The sequence below is a fragment of the Gigantopelta aegis genome, unplaced genomic scaffold, assembly GCF_016097555.1.
Source record: "Gigantopelta aegis isolate Gae_Host unplaced genomic scaffold, Gae_host_genome ctg1809_pilon_pilon, whole genome shotgun sequence".
NCBI lineage: Eukaryota > Metazoa > Mollusca > Gastropoda > Neomphalida > Peltospiridae > Gigantopelta > Gigantopelta aegis.
In genome coordinates, this window is record NW_024532790.1 from 115,216 (window position 1) to 130,597 (window position 15,382).

The following is a 15,382-nucleotide window of genomic DNA, read 5'->3' on the forward strand; positions in this document are numbered from 1 at the left end:
CATGATCCATTTTTCATTTGGTGCATATATGTATATATCATGTTCTTTGTACAAATTTATCAGTCAACTACACAATTTCTTAGAATGACTCTTATTCTATTAAACTCTGATCAATCTCATGTTGGTATTGAGAGTGACAAATACTCTACATTACCTATAAGAAAGTATATATTAACCAATCCTGCCATAAATAAAGCCAAGAGGCCATAATGTGATAATGATATTAACCAGTTCTAGTATTATCAGAAAAAGATAGATTCAAACTTGGAGCCATAGTTATATTTGGAGAAGTAGGTACTATGTATAAGAAAATATGTATTATAATACAAAGTAGAAACCTTAGGACACAGTCATAGTATTATACAGTAATATTAGTCAGCCTAATATTTAGCAAGCTTTCATGCAGATCCATTGATCACTGCAAACTTCATGAAAATCTACTGAAGGGAATCGGCAACAGATGATGTTTCAAACATAAAATATGAACAACAAGTGTGGCAATTGACAATAGTTTAGTTATAATTGTCCTGAAGATAACACACAATCAAACAACAACAAGCAAGCAAATGATCATGTGATATGTTTATCAAATAGGTGTGGATATAAATCTAAACTTGGCAGGTTTATAGACCCATCAACAATGACAGAAAAGATAAAGTTTGTCATTAGGGCCATATAAACCGCTACTATTTGTAATGAAGGAACTAGCAATTTAAGAACTCAGACTTTATGTATATTCATAACTGGCATGAGGTCTGCATGTGTGTGCTATATTGAACTGAAACTGGTATTCAAATGCATGACTGATCATGCTTCTTTGGCTTTTAAGTTATACTTCTGAATTCTATATAATAAAGGCACTGCTACCAATTTTCTAATCTTCACAACTCAAAGGTTTATTGTGAGATCAGTATATTCCAAAACAATTTTAAGATGATACTTATTTACATAGTATAATATTTACCATCATAGTAGTCATCTACTTCAGTATCATTTTCAATAATTGTTCCTATAAGAGAACACAATTATCCATAAATAAAATATACTAATTATACGCTCACCCACCCACCACACACACACACACACATGCATGCAAGCACATGTACATAAATACAACATGGAATTAAACTCTGTATGGTCAACATACATACATATGCAGTAAATACACACACACTTACTGTAGTCCTTCAAAATAGCATTAGCTAATGGTACATTTCTGTAAACTTTAAAAAGCACTTCAGCAAACACCTTTAGAAATTGGTAGTTGGTGTTAATAGCATCCTGTAAAGCAGTTAGCAAATTATTCTTCTGTCTCCTAGTGTCTGTGAAGCAGATTTGACACTATTAAGCACCACCTCTGATATTATCTTCTCATTATGAAGAAAAAGAGCTACACTGATAGGATTCTGTAAAGATTGTTGTAGTCTTCCAAAGTGACATTGAAATATGCTAATAGCACTGTGTTCATAACTAGTTCTGTCACTTTGATCTAATGGTGCAATCTGATCAGTTGTATCTTCAAATACTTGAGCTATAATTAGAAGTGAAAAAATTGAAATTATTTTCTTTAAGAAAATAATCTATCCTTACCAGAAGGCTCACTCTGTAATATTTTTTCATAATTATCAGCAACAGTCATCTCTTTAACAGGTTCTTTTTTTAATGCGTCAATAACTTGTCTTCTTGTAGCATTGGGGTTGGTCTTAAGCCACAACTGAAACATTTTTAATGCTTTAAAATCACTGCCTTCTCTCATCCTTCTGATATCATTTAGTTTAATTTCGTCTAATTCGAGGAGTACACCAAGCAGGTGCCATTTACTTCCAACCCTAACATGCTGGATTAACTCAGCAAGGTTCGGTTTCTCTTCTAGCTTGTTTTCAGCCATTGCTAAAGTTAGGGTGAGGCTCAATGAAAAAACTCAAATCACGCCATAATAGAAATCATGCATAGATACAATATTCACGAGTCATAAATAATCTCATGGGAGTGATACTCTGTGCTAATCAGTGAATGGGTGTGTCAGAGAGCAAACATGGCAATAATTTTTTTTTTATTGCTAATGAATATATCTTATGTATATGATGACAAGTACACCTGTTTATGATGGAAAGCTACTTGTTTAAAGATTCTCCTGTCTTATATTGTCGTTATATAAAGAGGATAGATGAGATTGCTGCTCTCTAACAGACTAATAGCAATGACGTAATGATGTAGCATTGCTGAAAGTAGTAGATCTGTGCAGGAACAATTTTTCACTTACAGAGTCTCTCTCCCCCAGAAATTAAATGTAGGCGATGTGCAAGATGTGAGGGAAATAGCAGTACCCCTCACCCCCAAAATTGACATTTTGTGCAGAAAGTAACTACTATTTTCATAGATTGTATAGAATATAGTTTACATTGTCTATGAAAACAGTAACTGCTCTTGGGCTATACAAATTTTCATTCATTGTGTGGGAAGTATACCTACTCATTCCCTCCATAGTCTCATCCCCAGAGTACCCACTCTTCACAGCAAGTCTGGGGATGAGACTCCATTTTTATTATGAGTTCTGTCATGAGCAGATTAAGTTGAAAGCAATAGTATAGTTTTGATGCTAAACATAATGTGTTATTGAGGGTGCTAAATTTAATTATGTATTGAACAATCCTTAATTTTATGGAAGCAGAAGTGACAGTTTTAGAGTGTGGCACACTGTTTGTGTCAAAATGTTCTGAGGATCAGCTTGTATTACTTTAATACTGTTGCTAGACCCCACTCTAAGCCTTTCTAACAACAATAAAAATCAGATAGTTAAAGTTTAGAACAACAATGAGAGTTATAAATATTCAACAACTGTTACATAAAAGAGAGATCATAAATATCACTAAAAAAAGTAAAATCAGAACTACCAGTAAAAAAGCAAAATTCATAATGTTAGTAATAGACACTGTGTGTTGTGTGTTCTACGACAATAGCTACTATATATGTATCATTTCAGAGTTTGTTATATTACCAAAAATGAAGTTTGCTTTTAATATAATCATAACAGTCAAATGTTGACAATGCTTCTGATGTTTTTTAGACAACATGAGTATCTCCATTGTATCAATTTAACAAGTGCATTACAAATAGTTTCAATGTCCTTCTCTTCAAGTGAAGTAGCTGCAAGGTGTAGCTCTTTTAACGATTTAGTATTCTTCATTAGGTCTACTATTACATTAGTACTAGCAGAATGATTTGAGGATTATTACTGAAGAACAATCTGGTCATTGCTTGTTTTTAACTAGCCCTTCACAGATATTGTGAATGCCATTATCGGTGATATTACATGCAATGAGACGTAGTAACTTTAGCGTTTGGTTAGTCTCTAACATGTCGGACAAGTAAGTTGTATCTTCATCTGTGACAGGAACATATTCCAAGACTAACTCCTCAAGTGTATTGTTTAGTAGAGATAGCTCTAGTTAGCTGCTTCATATCACCACCAGGAAATGGGAGAGTCAAAAAAGACTAATCTCTTTAATGTTTTATTTTTGCTGAGAATGTCTGATAGTGTAGACATAAAAGAACTAGTCAATGGAGTATATCGTATATCAAGAGTTGTCACTGCACATTCATTAAGATCATTAATAATTGCTAGAGCAATTTTAGAAGATGACTTTTTAAGGCGAATGCTCCATTCTTGTGCTGATTGTTTTTCTTCCTTTAATTTAGTGACTACTTTTTTACATTGCTCCATATTTGGTGAGCTAAGCTCAACAATTCTATCATCACACCACTCAATAAATCCAGAGTATCCTATTATATGAACATTTTAGCATACAAGTAAGCAGCATAATGATATAACATTTATATAAATATTTACTGTTAAAATAACAAGTTAGATGTAGCTATAAATGTTTACTACTTTGTGAATAAAGTCAGCAATAAGTAGGCATTTAACAGAAAGATTATTTCACTTAATTAGTACTTGAATACAATCTTTCTTAGTGAGGTAAGTAGTAGATATTTGCCTGTCTGTAATATGCTATGGCATAAAATGCTTGTGAGAAAAGTGACCTAGGGTGTAGCCTGAAAACCACAATAGGGGTACTCCACAATCCATGATTATGGGCTCGTACAGGCCTTTGACCTGCTGTAAGTCAGTTTTCATTATGAATTAATAAAAGCAATTGAAAAGTCTGAATGTTGCATTTCTAGTTGTACATCTATTTAAACCATCAATTTACAGAGGTAAAATATGATAATCACTAATATGCCTGAATAAATGTTGATATTATAAATAAAAATAGCCATGACAACAGTATACAACATGAGCATGTATATACCTTGAGTGGCTGATATTCCCACTTCCTCTGTTTCATCAGTTACTATCTCATTAAGGTTTTGACTAAACTCAAGATTGTCAGACTTGAAACTGATCGCTTACTTCGCTATGCGAGATATCAGACCTAATGGATATTCATTGTATATGAAGTCATGAACTAAAACAACTTATAAATGTATTTATACTTTACTTTTCCTGCTGTCTATCAATTGGGTGATCTTTGTCTCTCTTTCATTTAATTGCGAAGTTAGTGTTGAGACTTTTTCCTGCAGTATTTCTAGATTTTCTTGTGTCTTACTAATAGTTTATTAGCAGCTAATAAAAAACATATATACTATACACATTATTAAAAGTAGCATAACTTGATACCTTTTTTTCTCTAGTAAACTGATTTATCTCTTTTTGTTTGTCTGCTGATGTTTCATCAGTTACTATCTCATCAAGACTCTGCTAAAACTTGACTTTGTCTGACTTGACTTTGTCAGACTTGAACCAAGCACTTACTTCTGCTATGGAGATATCAGACCTAATGGATATTCATGTACACGAAGCATGTACTAAAACAATTATAAATGTATTTATATTTTACTTTTCTGTTCTCTATCAATTTGTGATCATTGCCTTTTTTTCATTTAGTTTCCCAGCTAGTCTTGAAACTATTTCCTGCAGTTTTTCTACATCTTCTTGTGTGTCTACTAATAGTTATTAGCAGCTAATAAAAAAATATATACTATACATATTATTTAAAGTAGCATAACTTAATACCTTCTTTTTCTCTAGTCAACTGATTTATCTTTTCTATTAAAAATTAATTATTAGAAAAGTAGCTTAGTATCATACAACTTACTTTCTTTTCTTTGTAGAACAGATTGGTACTCTAGTGTTTTTTCCTCTGCTCACTTTCCTTAACATCTCTAGTTCAATGCTAGAATCTATAACAGATTAAAAAAGTTAATTGACTACTTAACAATCTATCACTATTATCACCTTGCAATTCTTTTGTCTTCTGGTCTTTTTCAGTTGTCTCTTTCTTAAGTCTGTCTTTCAAATCATTTACTTTCTTCTCAAGGTCTCTTATTTCATCCTCCTATCAACATGAACATAAAAAATGAAATTTACATTTATGGTCATTATACCTTGTCCATTTTGCTTTTATCATAAATAAGGCAATGACCAATTTTTAGTCTAATCAATCCTCTCTTCTTAATATGGTCAATAGTCTCCTGAGCTTTAGCAATCAAGAGAGAACAGCCAAACTAAGTGGAAATGTACAGACCACCTCAATAGAATTGGTTTTTTTAATGATTTCAACTTGAACATATAGAGAGAGTTTTTGAAAGCATTCAGAGAGAATTTTTTGATGTCATTTATCACACAATTCTCAGGTTCCCAGTCCAAATGTGAACGTGGCTGTTTCACATCGAGAAAGATGAGGTATTTTGCTTTTTTAAAACTTTCATCAAGACAAAGATGAACAGACACAGTTTCAGAAAACTGATCTTTTGCACTTTTGTATTCATCCATATGGCTTTTGGCTTCTTGGATGTCAAATGCCTTAACTATTATTCCAGATAACTGATATCAATAAGTGTACATTTATCTTGTACTATTTTGATAACTTCATTAATGGTGGTAGCATGAGCTATTTGAGGCTTCAGCTCAACATAAGTGCCTTCAAGTAACATTTTCACATTCTCTAATGGGGGTGGTTTCTTTAGAATAGCATTTCGGACTTCAAAGAGTACCATCCAAACTTGCTTCTTATTTCATTAAAAACAGGTTTCATAGCAATAGGAACAACATGACTGACACATCACTTCTAAATTGATATCAAATAATGCAGTTGGATGCTATCTTCTTACCTTGACTCTCAGTAGTAGGCTGTCCTTGCTCAATTTCTCTGTCAGATAAAGCAGGCTCTAGATCTACAGCAAAGACTTAATATATAAAATTAACAATATAATGAATTTCCCATTTTTTTACTTGGTGCATATTATATAAAGATTATGTTCTAGTATCTAATAATTTACCATCATTGTATTTATCTTCATGACCGTCATTTTCAATGATTGATCCTATAAGAGAACACAATTACCGAAGGTATAATATATTATTAATTATGAATGACATACAACACACACACCACACATGGACTGTGAATGGTTAACTACATACATATGCATTAAAAACTAACACACTTACTGTAATCTTTCAAATAGCATTAGCTAATGGTACATTTTCAGTGAACTTTAAAAGCACTTCAGCAAACACCTTTAGAAATTGGTGGTCGGTGTGAATAGCATCACGTAAAGCAGTTAGCAGAATTCTTCTTCTGTCTGATAGTGTCTGTGAGGCATTTTCCATACTATTATTAAGCACTTTCTCTGATATTATCTTCTCATCATGAAGAATATGAGCTACATCGATAAGATTCTGTAAAGATTGTTGTAATCTTCCAAAGTGACATTGAAATATACAAATAGCACTGCGTTCATCACTAGTTCTGTCATTTTGATCTAATGGTGCAATCTGATCAGTTGTATCTTCAAATACTTGAGCTATATTGAAAGGTAAAGAAAATTAAATGTATTTTCTTTAAAAAAAATAGTCTACCCTTACCAGAAGGCTCACTCTGTAATGCTTTTTTATAATTATCAGCAACAGTAATCTCTTTAATAGGTTCCTTTTTAATGTGTTAATAACTTGTCTTCTTGTAGCATTGGGGTTGGTCCTAAGCCATAACTGAAACATTTGTACTCTGTTGAAGTTAGCAGCACATTCTGTTGAGTTAGCAGCACATTCGTGCAGCAGCACATTCCTGTAGGTGGATCTTAAAACCGCGGTATGTGTTGCTGCAGTTAATGTGCATTCCTTGCATTCCTTATTTGAATGTGCTGCTGCAGAAGCTTAATTAATCTCTCATCACCACATGACAATGCTAAAGGAAATCGTATTATTTTGGATATGAGACTGCACTGAAAGATCCTGAAGGTCAGTGTTTTGTATTGATGCCTAGGTAGCAATAGCAACATTAGTGTAGTATACTCTGCTCATGATCCAAAGCATTGTGATTGTGCATCAAGTGCTTATGTTGTAGGATATGAGACTCTTATTGGCTTAAGATTGGTTTGTAAGTCCAGTATAACTTCAAGGTTTCCAATTAATATTCAAATTTCTGACTTTCTTTCAAGCATTTCAGTACAAATTTGATCAATATGACTATCAGATTCATATTAAAATACAGCAATATGTCATTTCTATCACTACAATAGAGTTCAAGTTAATAACTTAAAATCAAGAACTTTGTGTTTGGATACAGGGAAGTTGTCTTTGTAAAAGGCACTTAACTGCCTTTTCATATGAAAAGTGAAATTTCTCCATTATTAACAAAGTGAGAATCTATAAGTATAATTCAATGAGGTTATAGCTCACGACTTATTATCTGGAATTACCTCTGGCCAGACGATTGATTTCATAAAATCATTTAAATAGAAAACAGGTTTTTTTTTTTAGAAAATCACTTGCCAAAGCAAGTAAATAGTAATTAATTTCTATTACCTACATGAAACTGTATGAAGTAATTGTTTGTTAGACTGATATTCTCACCATATCATCAAGGTCAATTGGCCAATCATTATCCACATACTTTACTTTAACAAAATCACTATAACATTCTCCATTTAATAGTTGTCTGATTGTATGCTATTTTTGTATTATAAAACATGGAATTTTATATGATATTTGTAAAATACTTCATTTGCTTTGATTGTTGTTCTAATGAACCCTCTTGTAAATATGCAGTCACTGATACAATGATAGAATATTATCTATAGTATTCACATATATGAATAACATACTGATCTGATTTGTCACGTCTAAGTTTGGATAACTTTTAAGGTAAAATTCCTTGCCCCATTTTTGTTCAGTACAAAATATATCATCCTTATCTATTACTGGTTCAGATGTAAATGATGGAAGTAGTATGTCATTGTCCTCTAAATCTTCTATAAATATCAATCAACATAGAATTTATAGAACAGTATGCTTATGATCCATTATATAATTAACTTCATTGTCTCCATCACAGCCTAAAGATGACAAAGATTGAAATTATAATCACTCAGTATTTATGTAATTTATTATGTACCTGAGTTGACATAAGTTTTGATGGTTTCTATGTAATCTGGTGGAACATTTTCCATATGCACTTCTGCTACTGAACAGCTAGATATTAACAGACAATGTATTAATGTATGATGAGTGTACTCATTTCATGAACAACATACCTTATTTTAAGGATCCATTTCTTGTAAGTTGTCAACTATTTTTATAAATAATGTTAACATGTAATAAACAGTCTCTACCTCAAAATCATCCTCATCATATGATATTATGAGATAACTTGCCACATACTGTTAAGTTTATTGACTAATGTAAATGTTAAATCTTACCTATGCTTTTCACATACCTTACATATATATACCATTTCTGTAGATGTCAGGGCATGTGTCCTTATTGTCAGTTGTTTTGATATGGGTGTGTCTTTTCCACCCAGCAATAAGGCCATTTGTTCACTTTTTAGTACATTTCCTCTTATTGCTGGCTTTTGAGACTTTGAATGTGAATGACGATATGATATTCAAGTGTGTCAAGTTAATACAAATACTATCGTCAGTTGTTTTGATATGGGTGTGTCTTTACCACCCAGCAATAAGGCCATTTGTTCATTTTAGTACATTTCCTCTTATTGCTGGCTATTGAGTCCATTTTTTGTGAACCGTTGTAATGATGTATATCAAGAAGTCACATTGAATGATGTTGTCACCTTGTATATGACAAGCCATTATGATCTTATATTTGCACATAAGAATGTGAAGCTTGTCACTGTTTTTAACTACTGTTTTTAACTCAGTAATAAAATTCATGTAAATGTTTATAATAACCAATGTTTTTTTAAATTGGTATGCAAAACAATGTATTGGAAGAAATTAAGGACAAACGTTCCTGGAGACCAGTAACTACAGTGCTAGTTTCTTGATTATTGTTTTATACTAACAATTTTATGCTAAAAATTTTGTTTTTAAGAAAATATGAAAAGTGATTTTAAAAAAAATTATTAAACAAACTGTTTAGAGAGGATTTAATTGGCTATCATTTATAATATATTAACTAAATCGATGGAATGTTCTGTCCTACACACAATGTTGTTGTAAGTTTTCCGTATCTGCAGCTCCACCCTATATACAATGTTGTTGTAAGTTTTCCGTATACAGCAACTGCAGCTCCACCCTATCAAAAATACTTGAAACCACAAATATTTAATAAGGCGTGGTTTTCTAGTACCTGAGGAATGTGCTGCTAACTTCAATAGAGTGTCCTCTTGGACTATAATCATATGGTATTGATATAACTGCTTTATTGGATGTACTACAAAATATACAGCACTATGAAGCTGAAATACCTGACTCAGAGAGAAGTATCAAAGGAAACACCAGTACAGGATTTTACTGATGGTACATCTGGATCTTCATCATGGGTATGCATTACACATGTAGTATGGTATGTGGCCTGTGTGTGAGCTAAAACCAAGTCTTTCACACTGTATAGTTGTATATGACAAGAGAATGTTAATGAAATACTTCACAAGTTATACTGGCTTATTTACCTGGTGTTAGTGATGACATGCCTTCAGACAAAGTTAGTTAAGTCAGGAGATGTCAATATAATATCAATACTATGTGTTAGGCATTAGAGCCATTTTTGGACTACATTGCTTCTAATATATTGGTAAATTAGGACAAGCTTTATTGACTCCAATCTTCCTAAGGTAACAAATAACTATCATATCTATACAGTACTGTTACTATTTTCATACCAGTATTATGAAAGACATATGGTGTGATATTATCAATGGGGTTAAAGGGAGAACATATCAAGTTGTCACACAATCAGCTTGTTAATCGTCATAATTATAAGCAGTTGAGGATAACTCTAACTACACTTAGTGACTTTTTTTTGAAGCTGATGGAAATGGATTATCACATACTGAACTGGAGACAGAGGACTACAAAGTGAGTAGCTAAGCTTATGACATGTAATAAATTTTTTGTAGACCTTGTTGGATGATCTTAGTCTCTCTGTGTAATCAACAGAAGATATTATAAAGAAATTTTGTAATGACTTAGTAAAACAACAGGTATTGAAGTGTTTGTTATATTTGTACAATAATACTTATATATATTTTGAAGGCTCCAATCAAAGGATCAACTTGGTGTCCTTCATATAAGTCATATTTATGACTCTACAAAGAAGGCATTAGTAGTTGAAGTATTGTTTGCTGAGCATATACATGGACTAGATCGTAGTGGTGACTGGTGAGTTGATTAATCTAGTATAATATAACTAATAATGATATAGGGAAAAGTGACCCTTATGTCAAATTATACCTACTACCCACCAACAATATTTACTGCTACTAAACACAAAGCCCTTAAGACCCATGTGCAGAAGAAAACATTAGATCTAATCTTCAACAGACATTTGAATTGTAAGCTCCAACATTTTCATCTCTACAAGATATGTAAAGACAAAAACGCTACAGTAATTATACACATAATAATATTATTATATTAATGTTATATAACTAGGACTGCTGATCCCTCAAACTCAAAACAGATGGTGCTGTTCTTCTTCTTGCTATGTACAATCATGATACATTTGGTAGTGATGATTTGGCTGGTATTTGTGTTGTACCTTGTAATACAACACTTCTGGAAGGAGATGAACGTAAAATGGAGCATTTAAACCTCTTTCACTACCAGAACACTCTTGCCTTTAAAGAACTAGAGAATAGGATTACTGAACCAATGGCTCACAAATTTATGAAAAGTATTACAAAATTCAAGAGACAAACCCATGTTGGACATTCTTTTCATTCACTTCTCATTTTCATCAATCTCACAAATAATAAAATTGTGACACACACTGCTTCGTGTCTTATTTTCATTATCTTTTGTCTTCTACAAAAACTTGCAATGATTGTTTGTTTCTGTGTTTATGTGTAGTAGTTTTCAAAGATTTACAGTTCTACATGACAACATAGACAGATACTAGAATTATAATTGTACTAGTTAGGTAAATGGTGGGGTTGACCAATCAATCTGGCTAGCATTACAATTGTGATGTTTCATTGATTATCCCAGGACAATCCTGGGATAGTCATCAGAGTCATATAGCCCTTGTATCCACTTGAATCACCGATCTGTATTCCATCTTATAATTTCAACAACAACTCTTACCACATCAAGGTAACATCTATTATAATGTGTGTTTATATTGAATGTATTACAAGACATAAGACATATTGGAATATAGCAATGTTAATATTGTCAGTGTAACAATAAAAGTTAATAATAATTATGCAGCTATTATTAAAGATCATTAACAAGTCAAATGTTGTAACAATATTTTAAAGTATAATTTGTGTTTGTCTTTATAATTTCTAAAATAGATAATTATGTAATCGACATATCATAATGAGAAGAGATTAATATTCTTGTAATATAAACACTGACCAAATTACTTATACTAAAAGATATTACATAATTAGTAATAACATTATTCCATTATTAGATGATGAAGAACAGTTTTGTGCATGTGTACTGTCATATATCTACTAAACTGATGAACTCATAGCATTTAAAGAATGCTAACATTAACAGAACCATTATTAAAACACATGCACACTTGACAAGAAACCTCTAGTATAAATCACTTTTGTTTCTTGTCATATATTTTTTCTAGCTCTTTAGATCTTCTTATTATATAAACCAATTTAATACATCAAAGGAAGAAACACACAGAAACAGAAACTAAAATATATATATAAGTAAACAGTTTGTCTAATATAACACTTCATTTTGACATTACAAGAATAGACATTGGACATTCTAGACTAAATTTCTTGAGTCCTACTAATACATATTTCCTCACTATGCCATTGCTCCCTTCTCTCTTGCTCTTCTCAGTGTACATACAAAAGACAATAATAATCAGATTGATTTTTAATCTATTAAATAACAATGACTTGTTTATGGTGTCAGTATATGAATAATATTATTGTATTGTTAGTATTCATAGATTTTGGGAAACGGGACACCTACAGTAACTATGAATATAAAAATACATAACACAACAAATAAACTAATTATAAACAAACTATTTAATTCAAACACAGAACTCATTTAAATGCTTTAAAAATACTGAAACAGAAACAAAAAAGTGACAATTTGATTTATTATATTGATACCATTAAAAGAGTACTAAAGATGACACCACAAAGAGTATGAACGTAATATCTCATTTGACAGTTTATAATTATATGTCACCCTAAACTCATCCTTTAGATAACTATTTGAGTACTGTCTCTAAACTAAGCACTCTTTTATGATGAAAATACTTCAGCTGATCTTGCAAGCGCCATAACAACGAAACACCTCAGTTAACAAAATTTAATGCCTGTTATTTGTACTATCATTAGATAGTATCACTAGTATCAGTAGTACATGCTTCTCTACAGTGACTAGTGGAAATCTGATTCTTACTAAATTACAATTTATAATTTATATTTAATTTATAATAATTTTTAATAATCATTATTCATTACTTTCCGTATAATACCCGTTGTTCGTATCTTTAGAAATACGGTTGCGTACTACTTGAAGCACCACGACAACCATTGTAAAAGATCTTACAGACTTTTCTGATACATGACCTGGTCTTTGACTTCAAAATGAAAAAACTGATTCTCAGAAAACAATCGAAGCTAAACATAGGCGATCATATTCACAAGTCAGTTGTGTTTTAAATATATAATATATATTCCCCTTTGACAGTTTTGATAAAGAAGACCTTTTAAATGATCATGATCATGATCATGACAGTACTATACTTTCATCTGTTGAAGAATCACCAATTGAACAAGTATATAAAGGCCTATATTATATTATATGTAATAAATGTGATATAACAATTATTGTAGTCAAAAAGCATTTTTGAATTAGATGACATTAAACTCAGTTTATATTTTATAAATGCACTAATAGTTGGTTAGCATTGTAATCTTTCAAATTCAATTATAGGACCAGCACAGTATGAAGGATGATATATGTGGTAGTGATGTTACTTCCATGAACTGTTACCAAGTCAGGTTAGGTATAGTTAGAACTTGATACTGTACTTTTGATACTAGATATTAACTTTGTGTGTATTTTGTAGATAGAGGATGTATGTTGTGATACACTCAAGTTATTTTATGATCTAGAGTTGTTTACTAGTGACCAGGATAACAAGACAACATTTGATTATATTAAACAGGTAAACAATTGCTTTATAACTTTGTTTACAATTAATACCTAATAAGTATTGTTGCTGTGTCTGAATTTGTTCAGTAATAAGAAATTATAAATCAATCAGTCTAATCATAATTTTTAAATTTCAATCCATTTACTACAACTAGTGTTGCATTTTTTGTTCCACTTTAACATTCCATTAGATTTTAATACAACAGAAGAGAAATTTGCCTTATTTGATGAAATTGCAAAAGATGTAGCTACCAAAGTAAGATAGAACATGCCCCACTACTTATTAAATATATTTTTATAGGAGAGAGCACTAACCTTGAAATGTAAACGTAAGTTTATAGATTGACTATAAGTGTTGTACAATCTTCCTTCAGTTATTAAAGCAAATGGGCTACAAGCAAAAAGTACTAATGGTATGTATATTAATATAGTATAGACATGATATATTGACATGCAGACATGTTGAATATACTCATGTGTGTACAGACATCAACAATTACAGTAGTTAATGTTGTACTTTGCCAGTTTTGTGCGTGTTTCATTATGGATATTAAATCAAGAAAAGTGATGACTATAATTGATGACATCTTTTACTTTCACAATACACATACAATTCTGTTAGAGTGGCTACTGAAGGAATGTCCAAACCTGTTCCTTATTAATTATTAGTCTATATCATGTTCAGAAATGCATGCAATATACATGTTAATATTGTTAATTAAATAGATTTCCCTAAATGGACACTACCAGGAATGAGCATTTTGTAGCAAAAAGCTCTATTGATTATAAAATAGTTTTCGATATCATTTTGGCTAAACATACTAAACTATGTTGCAATAAGCAATAGGATATTTCAATCCAAAATTATGATGGTTACATGGCATTTATAGGAGAACCACAAAACTTTAAATTAAATATGCCCTAGTCGTGTTAACTATACTCTAAAATTATATTTATTTACATCATATTATTATCATTATGTTCCGATTGATTCATAGTCTTTACGTTTTGTGTTTTGTAATCTAATAATGATATCCTTAAATAATAAACCGTTACATTGCTAATGAAAAATGTGTGTCATTTTAACTTCAAAGTGATAGTTTGAGGTTATGGCACACAATAATGAATTGTGACCATGAATTTCAAATACATTATATATGTGTCCATCTGTAATTCACTACATTATTTATTTTGAAGGAAGTTAGTTCATTTATCTTTAAATAGTCTTTAATTAATGCTTCAAGTTTTCCAATAGTGATAAAAATTAACTGATATGGTATTGAAACATCATCTGCAAGTCCCATCACTTGAATTATGAACAAATGAAAACATAAATCTATTACTATTACTGCAATATAACTGTTTACATTAAAACAACCAATTTTATTCCTTAATTCTATATTTCTGATAGGATATACATGTATGTGTGCTCAAGTTTTTTTGTATATGTATGTGCATGTACATGTGTGAAATAATTTCAATTCCAGTATAATGAAGATAATTCTATTTTTAGATCCCTGTTGTGTACTTGCTGTCCTTGATAAAAAGCAAATATGACTCTATGATAGTTCATCATAATTTACTTGATTGGGGAAGAACAGGAACACATTAGTAACATCTACAGATCTAGTGTAAAAGAGAAGACGGTAGACCCAGAATGGAACGAAACATTTGAACTGTAAGTATATTTGCTATTAAAGCTTAGTTC

The 15,382-nt window shown here is 31.2% G+C and overlaps 1 protein-coding gene across 1 annotated transcript in view; it reads right to left on the reverse strand.

Annotated features, from left to right (window-relative positions):
• Positions 1-5,836, reverse strand: part of LOC121391150 (uncharacterized protein MG328-like) — a 55,041-nt gene extending 49,205 nt beyond the window's left edge. The window contains exons 1-4 of the mRNA XM_041522872.1: positions 5,687-5,836; positions 5,300-5,399; positions 1,591-1,890; positions 965-1,009 (exon numbers count right to left, since the gene is read on the reverse strand). Of these exons, the coding sequence (XP_041378806.1) occupies positions 965-1,009; positions 1,591-1,890; positions 5,300-5,399; positions 5,687-5,836 (595 nt within the window). The remainder of the gene's footprint in view (positions 1-964; positions 1,010-1,590; positions 1,891-5,299; positions 5,400-5,686) is intronic.
• Positions 5,837-15,382: the final 9,546 nt, after the last annotated feature.